Raw genomic sequence first — 21165 nt, 5'->3', positions numbered from 1 at the left:
GCCCCTCATGTAAGTTAGGCTCGTTTTCCCTTCAAAGATATAAAAACCATCCTCAGGACTTGATTGGCTCAGAAGACAAAAGGTTTAGGCTTTTAACATCGCTTCTTGGTCAACTAAGTACAAAACTGACAAGAGAAGCTCCAGGTGTTCTGTGATGCTCAAATAAGCCATCTTGGGAATTTCTTTAATATTGATTCTTGTTGAATATCCCTCTCTTGCTATGGTCCAGTAAATCTCCTTGTGTTAACTATCTATGAGTGCCTTATTTTGTACCAGTATTAAACCTGAACTACTAGAGGGACTTCTGAGTCAGTCTTAGCCAAGAATACCTACTTACTTCCTTTTCTAGTTATACTCAATTTTTATGATATTTTATGCGATTTCTCTATCATAAATAATTGTTAATAATATTTTATAGCCTATCTATATCCATCATGTATATTTCCATTGGCCTTATCCTTACAAGCAATTGTGATTTTTTTTAAATTTGTGATATTCCAGCATTCACAGGTATTTTTACATATTAAAACTATTCAATTTTAATTTCCTTAATGGTAGCTTATATAATCTGTTACTTTTCCCAGATAAAATTTGCATTTTAGTACCATCCTTCAATGCTAGAGTTAATGCCTGAAGTTGAGAATTGGAGAGATGATCAAAGGTCTATATAAACAAAGCTAGTTTGAAGCAGTGTATTATGTCATTAAAGTTTGTCAATCCTTGCCTCTCTCCCAGCAGGGATTCAGCCTCCTCTTTAGTGTCTCCCATTTCCCCAAATTCCATATAGATATAGGTATAGTCCAGTGATGGCAAACTTATGACACATGTGTCAGCACTGATACGTGTAGTCATTTTTGATGACACACAGCTGCATGTGGAGTATGGGGCCGCATGCTGAGGTTGAAATATTTGCTGTAGTGTAGTGTAGACACTCTGTGCACTATAGATGACACTTCTACTTATATTAATTTACCTATTTTGGTTTATTAAATACAGTTATATATTACAATTATACATTTGTGTTATTTAAACTATAAATATCATAAAATTATGGTGTTTTTTTTTCTCAAAGTAACACACCACCTGAGTTATGCTCGGTTTTTTGGCGAATTTTAACACACCAAATTCAAAAGGTTGCCCATCACTGGTATAGTCAATCCTCAATATTTGCATGTTTAGCTTTCCTGACTTCAAGCATTCACATGATGTTATTATATTTAACTTCATTTTCACTTTTGCATTGGTGACTGCACACATTCACAGCTATGTGCAATAGAGAAAAAAATGAGGGGCATGATGCCCACAAGTTTGTGGAATAGCTGGAATTGATGAGGGAGAAACACACCCAAGTATGTGGCAGAGTCTCTCCCCAAGAATGGGAGACTCAAACTCTATTTAACCCACAAGTGAGAAAATAATTTTATTTGAAGAAATGATTTTTGGTGGTATAATAGCCTAATAGTAGTTGGAATAGTTTGCTTGCTAATCAGGTAGCCTTAGGGCTGATGGACAAGCCCAGAGGCTAGTAGAGTAGCCTCTTTGGAGCTGATAGTATGGAGCAGCAGCTCCTCTGTAGAGTGGCAGCTTCCTTTGTAGAGCGGAAGCTTCTATACCCTGTAGATCAGGGTTGGCATATTTATTGGGGTAGCTTAGTATCTCCCTTTCCAAACTGAAGTGGAGATATGTTTGGGGTTTGTTGCCAAAGGGAATAAGGTGCATTGCAATTGGGAGATTGGAAGATTTTTCTGGAATGACAGAGTCCCCAGAACACAGGTTCCATGTTCCTCCACTGTCCACATTTGTCATCATGTGTCAAAGCAGGAGAGGTCTTGCTGCCCTTTTAGAGTGGGAACATGGAAGGGGTGGGGATGTGGTATATTGGAGGACTACAATAAGTAAATATTGTCTGATATCAGTGTTTTTTATGGAGATGTTAACACAAAAGATTGCAGAATTCTAAGTACTTGCTAGAGAAAAATGTTTTGCATCTTACCAGTTTTATTTTGTGTATTGCATTTTATGGGTTATTTCATGGTTACTGTATAGAGAAAAGTGTATATTATCAAAACTAGCATTTTGTAATGTAGAACTATATGTAAGAAAGGTGTATTTTCAACAATTTTTAGTGAAAGATTACAGATTTTGGTGGTCAAGATAACCTAACCCACTATTTCCCATAGGTTTAATGTATCAACACTCACATTTTTACTTTTGTCCCATTTTCTAGGAATACTGCTTCAATGGAAGCTGAGGATTGAGTGTATCAACTAACTCCTTCTCAAAAGCCAGCAAACTTAGAAATGCAAGAAATGAAGTTACAATTTTAAAAATCAACATTTATTAGATTTTAACTATTTGTTACAATGATATAGTGATCTGTGGATATTTTGGACTGGGAACCACACTCCCAGAGCCTATACCTACAGGTGCACTATGCTTGAATTATTTAAACATTAAGTAAACAATGCTATAATTACCAGATTTCATATCTGAGTATTTATTTAAAATATCAAGAAATAGTACATTTAACAAGAATGGAACACAGTGGGTGTGTTGACATATATTTAATTGATATGCATTGCTATATATTTTTGGCATTTATATGTAATGTCCTAACATTTATAGGACAAGTTTATCATGAATGTGCATCAAAAGTTTCTTTTGGAGGCAACCCAAAATGTCAGTAAGGCATTTTAGTCATAATACAGTGAACTTTGTGATTGTGAAATCCCCTTGGGGCTCTCTTGAACCTCTTACTACACTTGTTGACTACAAATTCATAAGAAAATTTTCTACAGTATTGGTATAGAAAAATTCACAAAAATAACATGTCAAGTATATTGTGGCTAACATGCCTTCACTTTTAAAATCATCATATATAGATGAAGAAAGAACATGCACATTTTTATGGATCAAAGAAAAGATTTTTAAAGTATTTAGTAAGTCTAGCTAGAAATTTAAGGGGCATAACATAGAAGAGAAAAGGACATTAGGAAAATTACTAGGATAGCCCTGATGTGGTCCTCTACTCCTAGGCAGCATGTCTATGGAGATTTTACTAGTTTTAAGACCATAATTTGGGAAAGCCAGATTTTGTTCCCTCCCACAGCAGGAGAGGGAAGCACTAAAAACACACCCTCATTTAAAAAAATAAAGTCCAGATGAATACAAAAAACATAGGAAGCGGTAAGATTAGCTAGCTTGTGTGTTGCTCATAAACTATCTTTGAAAGCAGTTTTTGCAAAAAAGCCCCAGAAATGATGTGACCTTGGAGTCATTATTGGAATCAATGATGGTCTCTCAAAAGCAAGTCATGCATTTCTGGTTCTGGTACATTGTGATGTTTTATTTTGTTTTGAAGATGTTCTTCTATTTGTTTTATAATCATATTTTATTTCCTCTTAGTCTATGTAATTGAAATTAGGATTTATAAGCTTAGTTACTTAGTTGCATTTTGCATGTTTAGATGTTCTTGCATAACTATATGTAGAAAGGATAGATAGATATCTATTGGCAGTGGTTATCAGAGTGATTTTGGAAAAAAAAAAACCAAAAACAAATGTTTATGTTATCTACAGTATCTAGAGACTATATGTCTTCTCTTACCTAATTCTTCTCCCACCTAATTCTCTATGCTAGAGTCACTCAGAATCTATTCCTAACAAAAAAAATCCTTTGAAAGAATACTAAACCCTAGCACTAAGACTAAAAAGTCAATTATCAGAACTATTACATGACATGATGTAAAGATTCTTTTAAAAAACTACAACCCACTGGAAAGGCAGAATTTTGGTATAGTAATGTTCTCTTTTCTTTTTTAATTTTTAAAAGGAAGATTGAGTTAATTTTAATGAATTTTTCCTCCCTTTTCTTTGTTCTTTTTTTTTTTTTTGGTTACATCATTTGGATCAATGGATAGGAGAGAAGTCAGGACTCTAGTTAGAAATAAAGATGATATTAAAACAAAAGATATCAATAAAATTTTAAATTAAAAATGTTTAAAAAACAGAAATTGAATATTAGACCTTGAGAATATTTTAGAATAATATTGCTACATTAAGAGTCCTAATAAAAGCTACCTCGGATATCTTCATTGGATTGTAGAGCTAGGGCTAGAAGGGACCTCAGATGCCATCCAGTCCAATTCCCTTGTCTTACAGGTGAAGAACGTAAGTTAAGAAAGGTTAAGGCTCTTTAACAACTGTGCTATATTCATTGATTAGCAGTCCATAAAATCAAGAACATCACTTCCTGATGGACTTTCCCTGAATCTGCCAAATTGCCTGGCATGTATGTAGGTCCTGAGGGTCTAGGGTGCTTCCTACAGCTTTGACTCACCATCAATACCAAAGCCTCTGCTCTTTCTCTCTACAGTTTAGTCTTTTGGCCCCACACAACTCCATCTTAGTTGTTGCCATCTTCTCTTTCTCATCTGAGACCTTCAAAAATCAAGAGATGATTTGGAATCTAGACATTCAATAACTCAGGTCACTTCCGAAACTCCATTTCTAGAAAAGTCACTGGAACATGGCAAGTCCCTTCCCTAACTCCTGCATCCCCGTCTCTTATAAAAACCACATCATAAGGATTTCTCTCTGCAGTGATAGACTACGCTTCTGGTTTCATGAGAATGAACTGTCTAGCTTCCATGTGCCAGAACTCCGTAGAAGGGCTAGACTGATCAACATTCCCCTCACACCACCATCCCCAGAATCCTATTAGACGGGTCAAACTTTTATTGATTAAGCTCTTGCCAGCTTCTTCCTTAAATACATTTAAATTCATTTTTCCGGGATTGTTTCATTCCTCCCCCACCCTGTATCTATAGCACTGAGCACTGTGCCTGGCACATAGCAGGTGCTTAATAAATGTTTGTTAACTGATTGGTTCTTAAGAGTCAGAAATCTGATCTAGCAGGATACATAAGCACCGTGTTCACTTCTCTTTTGTTATGAAATGAGTTGGACCTGAATCTCACAGAAACAGCTTATATCTTGATATTGAATCTTTCCAGAACTAATACTTGGGAACTTTCTGTTTTTCTTGTCCTTTCATTAGAAGCTTACTCAGAACCAGTCTGGTGAGGGCAAATAGTTGTATATGGTTATGACAAGCATCGGCTTATATTGAAATGATCAATGTGAAGGCTTCAGACAGGGTAGACTGACCCTTTAAAGCTCTTGCTTAATGACTTTTAAATAGTCCTCTCTACCCCTTATCACCTGGCAAAATGGAATTCTCTTTTAGGTGTTTTATGGAATATGATCATAATGCTGAGCATTTTAGCACAGGCTGTCTTTGGTGAATTTTTCACAGGTTGGCTGTATCATCCTGAGTCCCTAAACCTATATCCGTCCCCCAAAGTGTTGGCTGCCTGATGATGCTTGTCTAGTGTAATTCATCAGAACTAGATCTCTTGATCCTGACATGTTAATCCACAACTCGCAAATCTTCCTCAGACCATAAGAAATATCATAAGAATTATCACCCCAGGACAACAAAACCTTCCCCCCACCCCCATGCAGATGCTTTCTTCATTTTTTTTCCCTTTACTTTGTTTCAAAGAGCAGGAATCCTGCAAAGGTGGAAAAGCGTTGGTGATCTCCATGCAGAGCTCCATTCCCCATCCGCAGCCAAACCTCATCTCCCTTGGCCAGTTTCAGCACAGCGGTATTGCTTGATGTATCCGATTTTCCTTTTGACTCATAGCTACAGAGAAGGTGAGATCTTGTTGTTATTTGGCATTTCATAAAGCAACCCTCCCATACAGACCAGGTCAGAAGAGCTTGGAAATTTTCTCAAGGCATCAGTTGAAATGAAAAAGAAACCCGTCCGGAAATTGTTCTGTGCTTTCTGAGTCATAGGTCCATAGACTTATTTCAATTTTGTATAAGAAAGATTTTCAATATTTCTATTTGGGAGAAGGTATGAGTGTGTATTAACTTGTTTTATTCTTTGGCAGAGAGAGGAGTGAATAATATCAGACATTTGCTTTTTAAAGACATATTTCTTGGGAAACTTGCATTTACCCAAATATGAGTGTCCCTTCTCAGATATACACTCCAGCCTAATGCAGCAGCACCAACTTGTCTAAAGAAATGCCAGATGGCCCAAGGTAGGCCCCAGAACTTAAACAGGACTAACTGGATTCTAATTATGGAGAATGCTAATTCTAACCCCAACACTAACCTGAACCAGAACTCTCCTATGCTAACATAATTACAAAATCATGAAAGCATAAGTAGTTATTATAAATACCTACTGCAAACCTGGCTCTGTATGAGGAATGAGTGATAAAGACAGTGAAAAAGTCCCACAAAGAGTTTATGGTCTATAGAGAGAAAGAATGCACATATATAACACTTAAAAATAATTATATGTAAACTATGCATGGAATAAACACAAGATAATTGGAGGGGGGACAGGAGGGTGGGGGTGGTCCTTAGCAAGAAAAAGATTAGCAAATAGATAAGAGGAAGAATTTAAGCAGAACTTTGAAGGAAAGTAAGAATTCTAAAAGCTGGAGATAAGAAGAGAGGGCATTCCAGGAAAAGGTATGGGAATGGGAGATAAACAGTAAGAAGGCTAAGATGGATGTATCCAAGAGGGTGTGAAGGGGAATAATGTAGAATCAGTCTGGAATGGCAGTTTAGAGCTAGGCTGTAAAGAGTTTTAAATATCAGAGGAGTTTGTATTTGATACTAGAGATAATAGAAAGCCTCCAGTTTATTGACCCAGGAAGTGACATGGACAGATCTGTACTTTATGAAAATCAATCTGCTAGCTATATAATAGAGGAAAGGTTAAAGATGAGAAATATTTGAGATAGGAAGGCCAGGTGGGGGCTAATAAATAGTCACATTAAGAAGTAATTCTCTTTTTAACCAGAGAAAAAGAGCCCTGGGTGCTGGGGTGGGGGGTGAGGCTGGAGAGGGGTACTGGAAACCAGATGGCTTGGTCTAAGAAAAGAAACAGAGGAAGAAAAATAAACAAGTGTTTTTCAATAGAGAAAAGGAGGGAGAAAGTTGAAGGAAGAGGAAGTAAACACAGAGAAAGATAGCTTAAGTGAGAAATGATAACAAATTTATCTAGCACTACCACTAATCTCTTTCTTGATAAATGATATTATCAAAGGGAAACAATAAAATGGAAAAAATTTGCAGCAAATTTCCCTGATAAAGATCTAATTTCTCAAATATATAGAGAACTATGTCAAATTTATAAGAATACAAGCCATTCCCCCAATTGACAAATGGCCAAGGATATGAACAAGCACTTTTCAGATGAAGAAATCAAAACTATGATAAAAAAAATGTTCTAAATGTAGGTGTGCCTACATAAATACATGAAATGGAAACTCTGGGAAGAAAAGAGTCCTGTCTTCACAAGATAGTCTTGGCAAGGCATTATACAGGAATACATTTGAAGACCTTGATGAGAAAAGCCAGAGTACCTGTACATGCTGAAGACCGTATTGCCATTGTGCATCAGGTACACGTACACTTCCTCTACATCTTCGTGCTTCATCATGCTGAAGGTAAAGAAATAGACCCCTAGAAAAGATGTCACAGGAAGAGAGAAAGATGGCCAAAGAAAAGAAAAAAAATTTTTAAAAATCAAGGATTTTTTAAAAAATTACACAGAAGAAAAAAAGTTCAGATGGGAACATAAACAGGGCAATTTTATTACTACCTTGTTAAATTTAATATTGTGTTAATATTAATATTATTATATTTGTTAATATTGTGTTTCTGTTTAGTCCTCTTCATGACCCTGTGGATCATATGGTCTATGGGGTTTTCTTGGCAAAGATACTGGAGGGGTTTGCCATTTCCATTTTCAGTGGATTAAGGCAAACAGAGGTTGTGATTAGCCCAAAGTCACACAGACAGTAGTAATCAGTGCCTAGGCTGAGGTCACAGTTTTTAACTCAGGTCATCCTGACTCCAGGTCCAGCGCTCTACCCACTGGGCCATCTAGCTGTCTCACGTTGGCATCTGCACACAGACTCCTACCCCTGCATCTTCTGCAGAACCCACTCTTTCAATTGACTGAGTCTTACTCATGGCAAGTGATGGAAACTAGCTTGAGCCTGGCAATAGAGATCTCCTGGCCTGACAAACCTTTAGAAATTGCTTGATAATGAGGGACTGGATGACTAAAAGCTCTGTAGATCTTAGACTAGAACAAAAAGGCCTGAAAAATCCTGGAATGCATGGGATTGGGGGGTCTTAAGGTCTGAATGACACTGAGCAAATCACCATGCTGGACCTGTTTCTTCATCTGGAAATGAATGGAAAATGAGAAGGTTCTACTAGATGGGCTCTGAAATCCCTTCCAACAAACACAATCTATAAATAATCCTGTAAGAAAGATTTTTGGTGTATTTTCTTATGTATTGAAAAAATGTAGAAATTACACAACAGCAAGGTTAAATGATCCAACATAGGGTCTTACCTATCCAAATCCAGATCACTATCTTTAAAAAAAAAAAACAACTAAACTAAATAGGTGCCAAAGGACTGATTCCCCCCCCCCCAAAAAAAAAGCCTATGGCTTCCTTTAATTCCATGTCATTCATTTAAAGTCAACAGAAACTTTCTAAAGCTGGTTTCTAAAACCTAAACTGAGAAGAATACAAAAGCAGAGATTTGGGATTAAGTAGGAAATCTCTGTAATATCCATGTGTATGTCAGTGCCTGGGCTGGGCTGCAATGAGAAAAGGAAGAAGTATTTTCAAGTCTGCCACAGTCAGAGGTTAGTTCCTCAAGTTACGATAGCAGACCTGGGTGGCACATATTTGTGTGTCCTAGTAGGTGTACACCTGAAAAAGCAGTAAGATTGCTCTGCAGGATTTTTTTTTTAACTCTTACATTCCATCTTAGAATCAATACAGTGTATTGGTTCCAAAGAAGAAGAAGGGTAAGAACTAGACAATAGGCGGTTAGGTGACTTGCCCAGGGTCACATAGCTAGGCAGTGTCTGCAACCAGATTTGAACCCTGGTCCTCTTAATTCTAAGCCTGGTACTCTGTCCACTGAACCACCTAGCTGCCCCTCTGCTGGCTTTTTAAAGGAAAGGATCATGATGGCTTCATGACTGCTGATGGCACTTAAATGCTTGTTTAGGGTTATTGAATTGAATCTCTCACAATCCTTGCAAACAGAACAGTTAACAGATATGGTGCCTGGGACCAGTGATGAGATGAGTGGTCAGGGGAGATTAGGCTCTCCAAATGGAATATGCTGAGAGGGATGGACGCAAGAGTGGGGAATGTACCCCAAGTTAAGGCTGTTACTGCCACTGCAGGTAAAAAGAGGTAAGAGTATAATAGCTGGCATTGCTATACCTTTTTGTCCTCGTAACATTCCTGGAAGGTGAGTACTATTATTATGTCAATTTATAGATAAGGAAATAGTCTGGGATTAAGTGATTTGCCCAGGGTCTCTCAGTATGAGTCTGAGTTCATTTTTCACTCTAGACCAAGCACTTTATCCACAACCACACCAACCAGCTAAACTAAAAATTCTCTGGGGTGGTGCTATGAAGTACTTTTTAAATTCTCTGTCTTAGAAACAAAGCTTCTACCCTACCCTGTTTACACCTCTTCTGGTAATATCCCCATGAGATAAGTGATGCAAGTATTCTTATGCCATTTTATCTCAAACAAACTCAGACCCATTGTCACACAGTAGATGGCAGAGCCAAGAAATATCAGACAGTTTTAGAGCTGGTAGGTACCCCAGATATCAATAGATGATCATCTCATCCATTCTTTTCGTTTGGGAAATAAACAAACAGAAATCTAAAGCTATAAAGTAATTTGACCAAGGTAGAGTAAGGATTCTCAGCTTAATTAAGTGGACAGTGAGGAGCTGCTGAATGTTCTTGAATAGAGAAGCTACTCAGTGAAGTAAAGAAACTTCTTTCTCAGGGAAGGAAAAAGAGGAACACTTTGGTGTAGGAGGGGTGGAGACGTAGGGAAGGTGAAGAGAAAAAGAGGCTGATCCCTTACCTTATGGCTTTAGTAGATTTGGAGAAAATCAAAGACTACTTCCCATCTCTTTTGTGGCTGGGGGTCTTATCTTTTTTATGAGAAGTATCAGGTCTGGGTATCTGTGGAATGGGCCACCTCAGGAGGTAAGAGATTCTTCCTCATTAGAGGACTTCAAGCAGAGGCCGGATAATCATTTATTTGTCAGGAATTACTATGGACTAGACCATTGGTGTTAAACTCAAGTAGAATTGTTATGGATGAGTTGTTTCAATCATGTCTGACTCTTCATGACCCCATTTTGGGTTTTCATGGGAAAGATATTGGTGCGTTTTGCCATTTCCTTCTCCAGCTCATTTTACAGATGGGGAAACTGAGGCAAACAGGTGACTTGCCTCGGATCACATATCCAGTAAGTATCTGAGACTGGATTTGAACTCAGGAAGCCCATTACTCTATTCATTATGCCATCTAGCTGCTCACATAGAATAAAGGTCATAAGAATCCCTACAGCCACATATTGACTTAGAAAACCACTTACTCCTTGATTTTCAAGATTCTATTTTGGAAATTAGAAGATTTTTTTTATTTGCTGCTTTTTTTTTATTTTAAACCCTTAACTTCTGTGTATTGACTTATAGATGGAAGAGTGGTAAGGGTAGGCAATGGGGGTCAAGTGACTTGCCCAGGGTTACACAGCTGGGAAGTGTCTGAGGCCGGATTTGAACCTAGGACCTCCTGTCTCTAGGCCTGGCTCTCAATCCACTGAGCTACCCGGCTGCCCTATTTGCTGCTTTTATAATTTTTTAATTTAATGCCCTGTTTGTTTATCTGCTCTTTCTTTCTTTTATTGATTTAGGCACTTAGAGATAGAAATTTCTCCCCAAGTGCTGCTTTGAATATATTTCACAGATTTTGATATATTGTCTTGTTATTTATTACTAATTTCTATGATTTGTTCTTTGAATTGAGTTATTTAGCTTCTAGATATGTTTTAATCTATACTTCCAAGGTCCTTTCTTAAATGTAATTCTTATTGCATTATGGTCAAAATTCTGCTTTTCTACATTTATTTGTGAGATTGTATGTTGTTATGTAGAGGATTGTAGCATGGAATCCCTACAAAATACAGGGTCAGCCTCTGGGGGGTATGAGGTCCCCTCTGGGTGAGGCTGACCCTGTATTTTGCAGGGATTCCTTGTTGCAATCCTCTATATAACAATGTTCAGTTATGATCAGCATGCTCAGTTAAATATGTGCTCAGTTTTAAAAAAAAGAAAGCCACATATTAACATTAACCATATCGTATTTTAATTTATTTTATTGTGTTTCCCAATTACATTTTAATCTGTTTCTCACACTGAGGAATGGTAAGTGTTTAATACTTCTACAATAGAGAATATTCTTGTTGGGCCATGGGTTGGCCTAGATGTCCCCTTAAGTCCTTTTCTCCTCAAGTTTTTTTATTTATTTGGGGGCTTAACAGTCAGATCCTAATAATTCCTCTATATTGAAGTCCATCAAAAAGTTGTTAATAAATGGCTTTTTTTGGAGGTAGAATTGATTGAGACAAAGAATTCCTTCCTATCTTACTGATCTTTAAAAAATAAAACAGAATCCACTCACCTGTCACTGGGGCCCCAAATCTCCCAGTCATGACATCAAAGAAGTTTCCAATGTTGGTTTCAACACTGCTGAAGATTATCCCACTGTTTTGGTTGCTGAAGTGAGTGGCCATGGATGCCATGAAGGCAATCTGTGGAAACAGCCTTGGTTAAGGAATGGACAAAGGAGGAACACGAAAAGGAGCCTGGGGGCTCAACCACATTTCAGTTCTTTCACTATTCAATGAACAAAATCATAAACAGAGCAAGAGGAGAACTTGCTTCCAGCATTATATTCAGGAGCCTATATTATCTCAAGTCCAACCCCCTCATCTTACAAATGAGGAGATTGGAACCCAGAAAGCTTAAGCAACTTATCTAAAGCCCCCGAGTAGTCAGTGTCCAAGTGTGAATTTGAACCCAGGTCCAATGCCTCCAAATAGCAAGAAAGTTCTCTAATTTTTTTTCTATCAACAGATATTTATTGTTTCCTATGTTTGATACCAGCTAGACTTAACTCTGAAGGAAATATAAAGTTTAGAAATGGTCTCTTTCAGGAAAGTCATAGTTTATTGGGAGCTAAAATGCCAACACTGATAACTATGATGTGAACTAATGCATGATTAGTACATCTGAGAGGAGCACAAATGTGAGATCTGAGAAGTTGCTACTAGGGCAGGGGAGGGAGAAAAAGGAAGGCTTTGCGAAGGGAAATCACGATCTGAATTGAGATTTAAAAGAAGGGTACGAATTTAACTGTCAAATAATAATTGCCACATAATGCTTTCACTGTTGTCTTTGGAACTCCTCTCTGATTTACTGTACATGGTGGTCCTCCTTCTATGCAAACTCCCTTCTCTGGATGCAGTCGGGCTAGGATGTCACATAGTCACATAAAATATCAGAGAGCTGCCTGGGTCTTACCTGAGACTGTACAGCACTTTTAAACCCACATCTTCCTGATTCTGAATCTGGGCCTTTATCCATGACTGTGCTACTCTGATTTTCCATTGAATGATAAAGCTTTTCACAATGACTTTTCTTAAAATAGTTTTGGAGAGAACTACTTTTGGCTATATCACAACACTACAATGTGGATACCATCAGTATTATTGTTCCTGCCTCACAGATGGGGAAACTGAGGTTCAGAGACATCAAGGAAAATGTCAGGGATGGGTGGGTGGGTTACCAACCTGGATTTCTCCTGACTTCATGTCCAGTGTTTTTCCTACCATGTCATGCTGCCTCTCAAAGGTAAAGAAGTAGAGGGAAGATACCCCAGGAATAAGGAATAATAAATACCCAGGTGGGAGAAGACAAAGAGTTAAGCATATTTGTTAGGGGTAAAGGAAGTGAAACAGCAGAGTAGTGTGTAATTAGAAATCTTGAACCCTTGGACTTCGTCTCCCAGAATTCTTTTCCCCTCATCCACATAGTATCCTTATGTATTGTAAATAAATTTGCTGTAACCCCGCCTTCGCCCTCTCACTCTCTTCTTTCCCAATGGCAGCTGGGTTAGCTCCCTCTTTACTCTAGCTTTTTTATTTTCCTTTACTTCAAGTTATTATTAATAAATCTTATTAAATATGACACTTGGAGATATTATATATTAATTTTTAAGCTTACAGTAGTCCAGTTTGACCAGAGCTCTAGTACAGGGCATTGGGAAAAGCCTTGATTTCGGGTAACAAAAGATTAAACTTCACTTGGTAGGCAAAAGGGGGCTACTGGAAATTTTTGAGCAGTGAAGTGATGTCATCAGATATGTGCATAAAAATCAGTCTGGCAGTAAAATGAAGGATGGATTGTGCAGGGAGACAATACAAATGCCAAGATCAAAGTAGTATGGGGAGGGGGCTATGGGGTGCTCTGCTAGAGGGGCAGCATTGGAAAGAGAGAGGATGGTAGCTAAGACACATTTACGATCTTCTGAATGTGATATTGTGAAAAGAACATGGTCTCTGGATGCAGAACCTGACTCCAACACTGACCAGTTATGTGTTCGTGGATATGTCAGCCTTGCTGAACCTCAATTTACTCATCTATAAAGCAGGAATAATAATAACACTGACCCTTTTCCACAGTGTGGAATTGTTATAAAAATCAAATGTGTTAATATGTGAAAAAGAATTTCAAAGATTGTAAAGTTTTGTACAAATATATTAAGAATTGGAAACTTCTTAAGGCTCGGTTTGTGTTTCTTATTTGGTCTTGTGTCTCCAACACCTAGTGTAGTGATTCCACCAACATAAACACTTCATCACAGAATAACATATGGACAGCTTTTATTTTATGTTATATCAGCATCAGAGATGTTGTTTACATACCAACCTTTAGGGCTAGAATAGATTTTAACCAGGATACATTATTTATGGAAACACGAAAGTTATAGGTAATTAGATCATAGGTAGATATAGGGAACAATTTTAATATACCAGTGATATTATCAGGCATTGACATCTAAAACAAGCTAAAGTGATTTTCTTGCTCTGTTTTAGCAATGTGACTGTGTAAAACAATGTTTAAGTTTTTCTTATTCTATATATTTTTCTTTCGTTCTATTTATAGACCCTATAAATTTTACAAATTTCTTTTGTTTCTATTTATTTCTTTTATTCTTTATATATTCTACATATATTCTATATATACTCTATGAATTCTAAGTAATTCCTTTTTTCATAGAATTAAATGACTTTGGAAAGGTATTCTGATGAATAGAATACACTTGACTAAGGAAATGTAGCTTAATGGGATAAACATTGAACTTGGAATGAAAAGGCCTGTGTTGAGAGGATGCCAATGTAGAGATGTGTCAAGAAGTGTCTGAAGTCTGATTAATGGGAAAAAGATAAAAGAGATAGGCAAAACAGAAAAGTAGCTATTAGTTGGATTTCTTCCCAAGACCTTCTATAACCAACTGCTAAAGGCATCTTCTTTTGTATAGAGGCTTTGGAAAAAATATGCAAATAAGCAAAGACAATTTAATTGTTAAGCCATCTGGTTCATTGAGTAAAGAGGGCTGCCCTTAGAGTCAAGAAGACTTAGGACTGAGTCCTGCCTCTGACGCAGACTGGCTATGTGACTCTGGTTAAGTCATTTAACTCTCAGTGCTTTCAAGAAACTCTCAAAGACTAGAATTTGCCAATCTGCATTAAGAGAAGGAGCTTGCTCACAGGGGAGCTACTTACCTCCAAAATCACAGGTAAAGGGAAAAAAGTAGTCAAGTCATTTAGCAAAGTAAGGAAGGAAGAGAGGGAAGGAGGAAGGGAGGGAGGGAGGGAGGAAGGAAGGAAGGAAGGAAGGAAGGAAGGAAGGAAAGAAGGAAAGAAGAAAAGAAGGAAAGAAGGAAAGAAGGGAGGGAGGAGAAAAGAAAGGGGTCAGGAGAGCAGGAAGGCAAAGAGAGAAAGCTTGACAGATGGCCAAAATCTCCTTATCCAGGACACATAACAGAGAACTGATCTATTTAGACAGTCTCTTACCAATCAATTCAATTCAATTAAACAATAATGAACCACTATTTGTGAAGCACTATTAGATGTCAGTGATAAAAAGATGTTGTCGAGTGACTTGATTCCAGTCACAAATGGAAAAGAAAGGCAAGGATGTGGCTAGGCAAATAGAAGATAATGACCTTGTTTCCTGGGCTTAACTTTTATTTCTGTGCCTTTTCCATTCACTTTCATTTGTGTTGGATACCTAAAAAAATTAGAATACCCTGGACCCAGAGAATCCTTAGCAGTTATTTAAAAAGTAGATTCTAAACTGGCACTTAAGAGATACAGTTAAGCAATCTGAAATTAAGTAAGGAATCACAAAGACTATTTAATCCTGAGTCAGAGTAAGGTTTCTGGCAGAGACCAAATCTTTGTGAACTGGAAGAAGAGGTTAAGAAATGATATCTAAACTTGTAGGCACTAGCTACCTGGTTCAGTTCTGGATGTGAAAGAGCTTTGCCCTCAAAAATTTCCTTTTTGAAAGAAAATGTCTTTTTCAGACAGGATTCTGAAAAGGCACGTTTTCTTTAAGGAAGGAAAGGCTGATACATTTATCTTAGACATCTGACATTCTAAAAGGACTGAAGGAAGGGAAAGAAATAGGCACTTATAACAACCTGGGAGGTAGATGCTATTATTATTCTCATTTTACAGTTGGAGAAACTGAAGCAAACAGAAGTTAAATTAATCCAGTTATCAACCAATAAACATTCATTAAGCAATTACTATGTGCCAAACACTATGCTAAGTACTTCATAAACATTATCTAATTTTATCCTCACTACAACCCTGAAAAGTAGGTGTTATTATTATTCTCATTTTATAGTTGAGGAAACTAAGGCAAACAGAGATTAAATGACTTGTCCAGAGCCACACAGCTAGGAAATGTCCAAGGCTAGATTTAAGCTACATCTTTCTGACTCCAGGACCAGCATTTTATCCACTCTACTACCTAGATGCTTCAAAGCTGACTGTAGCTAATCTGTGGACTTTAAACTAAATGAGAGATAGCAAACCCCATTCTTCTGGGTAAGAGCTAGATCAGTGGTTCTGAAACTTTTTTGGCCTACCACCCCCTTTCCAGAAAAAATATTACTTAGCTCTCTGGAAATTAATTTTTTTTAACATTTATTAATAATCATTTTTAACATGATTACATGTTTCATGCTCCTATTTTCCCCTTCACCCCCCGCACTCCCCCCACCCATGGCCGAAGCACTTTTCCACTGGTTTTGTCATGTGTCCTTGATCAAGACCAATTTCCCAATTGTTGGTGGTTGTATTGGTGTGGTAGTTTCGAGTCCACACCCTCAGTCATGTCCACCCCGACCCATGCATTCAAGCAGTTGCTTTTCTTATATGTTTCCTCTCCTGCAGTCCTTCCTCTGAATGTGGGTAGCGTTCTTTACCATAAATCCCTCAGAATTGTCCTGGGTCATTGCATTGCTGCTGGTACAGAAGCCCATTACATTCAATTTTACCACAGTATATCAGTTTCTGTGTACAATGTTCTTTTGGCTCTGCTCCTTTCGCTCTGCATCAGATCCCGGAGGTCTCTCCAGTTCGCCTGGAACTCCTCCAGTTTATTATTCCTTTTAGCACAATAGTATTCTATCACCCACATATACCACAGTTTGTTCAGCCATTCCCCAATTGAAGGACATACCCTCCTTTTCCAGTTTTTTGCCACCACAAAAAGCGCAGCTATAAATATTTTTGTACATGTCTGTTTATCTATGATCTCTTTGGGGTACAAACCCAACAATGGTATGGCTGGGTCAAAGGGCAGGCATTCTTTTATAGCCCTTTGAGCATGATTCCAAATTGCCAGCCAGAATGGCTGGATCAGTTCACAACTCCACCAGCAATGCATTAATGTCCCAATTTTGCCACATCCCCTCCAACATTCATTACTCTCCCCTTCTTTCATTTTAGCCAATCTGCTAGGTGTGAGGTGATACCTCAGAGTTGTTTTGATTTGCATTTCTCTAATTATTAGAGATTTGGAACACTTTCTCATGTGGAAATTAATTTTTTTAAAAAATTTTAATAGCAATTAATAGGAAAGATAAATGTACCTGTGGCCATCACCGCCCTCCTGGATCACTGCAGCACCCACCAGGGGGCGGTGGTGCCCACTTTGGGAATCACTGAGCTAGATCCTCAACCAATATATGAGATCTTCTATATATGAATTCTGTTTACACATGTTCCCTCCATAGGCTTTCCCTTTATTCATCCTCTCTTTTCAATGATGATGTATGAATTTCTGGGAGAGTATATACTCCAAATTTATAATAGTTAATTGCTAATAACTGATAAATTGATATTGGGAAAATATTAACATTGGAGACACAAAAGATGCATAATTCAATTCAGCAAATATTTATTAAGTACCTACTGTGTCCAGGCACTGTGCTAAACATGAGGGATCTAAATAAGGGGGGGAGGGAAGGTAACCTCTGCCCTCAAGGAAGGACAGTTAGGTAGTGAAGTAGATTGGGCCTGGAGTAAGTAAGAAGACTCATCTTTTTGACCTCAAAAATGGTCTCAAATACTTATTGGCTATGTGACCCTAGGCAAATCACATAACCCTACTTACTTAAGTTTCCTCATTTGTAAAACGGGCTGGAGAAAAAAATGGCAAACCATGCTAATTTCTTTGCCAAGCAAACCCCAAAAGTAGTCATAAAGATTTGGACATGACTAAAATGAATGAACAGCAGCTTTATCAATACTTTTCTTATTATTTTATTTTATTCAATGCCTTTGCTTTGAATTAACCAGAAGAAAGTAAATGTAGTCATGAACATTTGAACACAACTAAAACAAATGAACAACTTTATTGATGCTTTTTCTTATAATATTATTTCATTTGATGCCTTTGCTTTGAATTAATGTGCAAAAGTAAACACATCAGTGGTTATGAGTCATTGCTTTGAGTGGGCTATGGACATACAGAATGTCTTGGTATGCCTTATCTGGAGGAGCCTCCCATAGCTGTATATGTTAGTAGAAAGCAAACTCTCTGAGCCCAGGTTCAGTCTCACTTTTGCATTTGCATCCCCACTCTTTAGCACATAGTAGACACAATAAATTTTAATTAGTTGGAATATCCCAGGTACTAGAGCAAAAATCCCAATCTCCACCCAGAGCTTACATTCTCTCTGAGAAAATGAAACATTATGCAGAGAAATAAGTAGGGGAGAAAAATCATTGTCAGGAAAAATCCTCATGGGGGAGGAAGCACCTGATCTGAAGAAAGTTAGGGGTTTCAGCATGTGGACACAATGAAGGAATTAGGGGGCCGACACAGAAGATAATCTGTACAGAGGCAAAGAAATGGGAGGGGTTCATGAAGGAAATGTCCTGTCTGAAATTCCTTCCATCTCTGAAATCAAAGATCTGTTTAAAAAATGATTTCCCTGTGCTTTTTATTGTTGTAGGGAATAACAATGGAAAATGGATAGAGAATATTTGAAATAGGACTCATACTAGGATTAATATGAATTTATATTTCATTTCTTTGGATTCCAAATCTTTCTTAAAAATTTTAATGTAATAGTGGCTTCTTCCAAAAGGCCTACTACTGACTCCTATCAGGGAAGGACCTGATCCTCAGTTTAGATAGATTAGTATCATGTAGTGGAAAGAATTGTGGTTGGAAGATACGTATGGAAAATACATCCTGGATGCCTGTGTGACCATGGATGAATTGCATGAGTCCTTTGAACATCAGTTTCCTCATTTGCAAAATGGGCATAATCATAGCAAAAACACTTGTACCATCTACCTCAAAGGTAGGGGAAGAAAACACTTCATATTTTATTAAATTTAATAAATAGATGTTATCATCCTTCATACTGTGGGTTCAAGTTCATTTGCATCTCTTGGAACCACAGTCATAGAATTATTAGATCTGGAAGGGTCCTTATGGTCCCCTCTAATACTTCCATAGAGCACCATTTCAAACAGATAAATCTTGACCAATAGAACTCCAGTAGAATAAACTCAAGAAAGGCAAGAAGAGCACTTCTCGAGCTGCCATTGAATATAGTGCCTTATTTTCCTTGCTTTGAAGTTCCAGAATGAGAACTTTCCTCTTGAGAGTTAGCTCTAGACTTTATTAAAAAAAAAGTTGAGTGGGGAGCAATTCCCCCTTCCCACCCTGCCTTCCTTGTGTGGTTTTGGGCAGAGAGCCCTGAATCAGCATTACTCATTTGGAAAAATTTTGTTCCTTAAGGCTTCAGGAAGCCCCTGGAACAGGCTGTGGCAAACCATGAAAGCAGTCATGGGAGCTAGAAAGATCAGGTCTGTTCTCTGATTTGCTGAATCAGTTAAGTTGCATGATGGATGAATGGTTTTTCAGGGAGCCACTCTTAAGCTTTGAGAGTTCAATCACTCCAAGTTGCTTTTCTGTTTTTTCTTTTTGAAAAAACACTATAGAACATTTCAAAAATTGCATGTCATCTTTGCACAGAGGCCATGCTCATCTTTTCTCTGTCATTCCAGTTTTATTATCTATGCTGCTTAAGTGTACTCAAGCTTCTTTGGCATCAGGGCAGTTTGTGTCAGCTATAAAAAATAAACTTTATGAGATAAAAATGATGTGTAAAAGTTGTAGGAAAGGGGATGACGGAAATAAAACATTTTCTCCATTGAATCATCGAGGAAGTGAAAAAAGTTGTTTTTCATTCACTTGAAGTCTTTTGATGTGTTTAAAAAATCTAATATTAATTTTTAATTGATTTTATTTTTAAATTCTTCAAGGGTCACATGATTCCTGTTGTCTCCCTCCAATTTCCCTCCAAGCAATTTCACTGGATTTTACATTTATTATCACTTAAATCCTAATTCAATATTATTCAGTATCTATTATTAATCTTGTGCAATATATAATCACAAAAAGCAAGGAATGTGGGAAATTTTAGGACAACTAGTTAGTTATTCTCTTTGCTTTTTTATTTCCTACCTCAGGAAACTTTTGGGGACCAGGGGAAATGTGAGGGAGAATTAAGCACCAATTTGGCCCAGGGGACAGAGTGCTGGGCTGAGAGTTGGAGAGATCAAAATTCAAATCCTGCCACAGCCATATGATCCTAGGTTAAGTCAATTAATTTTACTAGACCTCAGCTTCCTCATTTTGCAAAATAATAGTGTTTAAAGCAGTGACCTCTAATGTCCCTTCCAGCCCTAAATCCATAATTGAATGATCATCAGCTTTTCCCACTGCCTCTCCTTTACCTCCTCTTGTCCATTGGCATCATTCTCTATGAGTTCACACTGGAATTATTCAATGAGTAAAACATTTATTCATTCACTCAAAGATTTAATGAGTGAACGAATGAATGGCATTAATCATCTGCCACTTTCAAGTAACTATACTACTGGAGTATACAAAATGATATGGCATAGAACTTGCCCCCAAAGAGTTTATAATCAATGTCAAATATAACATTCATTATCATTAACAAATGTACTGTTTTAATTCAATTCAAAGTAATTCAATTTTAATTGGAAAAAAATATAATTTTCCAACCTTCCCTAAAAGGAAATGCTTTGCACTATTTTTGCCACAAAGCTTTCTATTAGATGAGAATTGAGAGCATTTGATATACGTGGTAACAGAATTTTTCTGTTTTGGCTTTGTCATCACCATTTCGTTAAAGCAAGGAGTCACATCGGCTAGATAGAATCTGCCCTCAGATTGAGACATAATTTATAGTCCTGGTGATACTCTAGTTACTTTCTGCTTTGTCTCTGCAAAAATCCCTATCTTAGCTTTAGTTCTGTTATTTGCTGAACAGTTTATTATTTTGCCTGTTATAAATTTTCTCCTATTATTTTTGTTTTTTATATATACATTTTTACCTTCTCTTTTCCCCTTCTATAAAATATGTCTTGTTCTTTGTCAAATTTTTGAAAATGCTACTTGCAGTCTGTTATTTTTTTTGTGACCATGGAACTGGGGCATATGGGATATTCAGGAGAATTAGCACCTCTGATATGAGGACTTTCTTAGTCCTTTTCAGGACTGCTTATCCACCTTTAGAGTTTACCTTTCACCCAACTC

At 37.3% G+C, this 21165-nt stretch overlaps 1 protein-coding gene and 1 non-coding gene across 2 annotated transcripts; both read right to left on the bottom strand.

Annotated features, from left to right (window-relative positions):
- Positions 1 to 5504: 5504 nt before the first annotated feature.
- On the bottom strand, positions 5505 to 12609 carry C1QTNF3 (C1q and TNF related 3). Its single transcript, XM_044681450.1, has 4 exons — positions 12523 to 12609; positions 11621 to 11750; positions 7454 to 7553; positions 5505 to 5709 (listed from the first exon to the last, which is right to left on the bottom strand). Exons 1-4 carry the CDS (start codon positions 12607 to 12609, stop codon positions 5550 to 5552), a joined length of 477 nt encoding a protein of 158 aa, XP_044537385.1. The 3' UTR covers positions 5505 to 5549.
- A 6917-nt stretch (positions 12610 to 19526) lies between these two features.
- Positions 19527 to 19630, bottom strand: LOC123232730. The gene has a single exon (XR_006505251.1). It is a non-coding gene; the product is annotated as a U6 spliceosomal RNA (small nuclear RNA).
- Between the last annotated feature and the right edge of the window lie 1535 nt (positions 19631 to 21165).

The sequence above is a fragment of the Gracilinanus agilis genome, chromosome 1, assembly GCF_016433145.1.
Source record: "Gracilinanus agilis isolate LMUSP501 chromosome 1, AgileGrace, whole genome shotgun sequence".
Classification (NCBI taxonomy): Eukaryota; Metazoa; Chordata; class Mammalia; order Didelphimorphia; family Didelphidae; genus Gracilinanus; species Gracilinanus agilis.
This window is presented reverse-complemented; position numbering and strand designations above follow the sequence as displayed.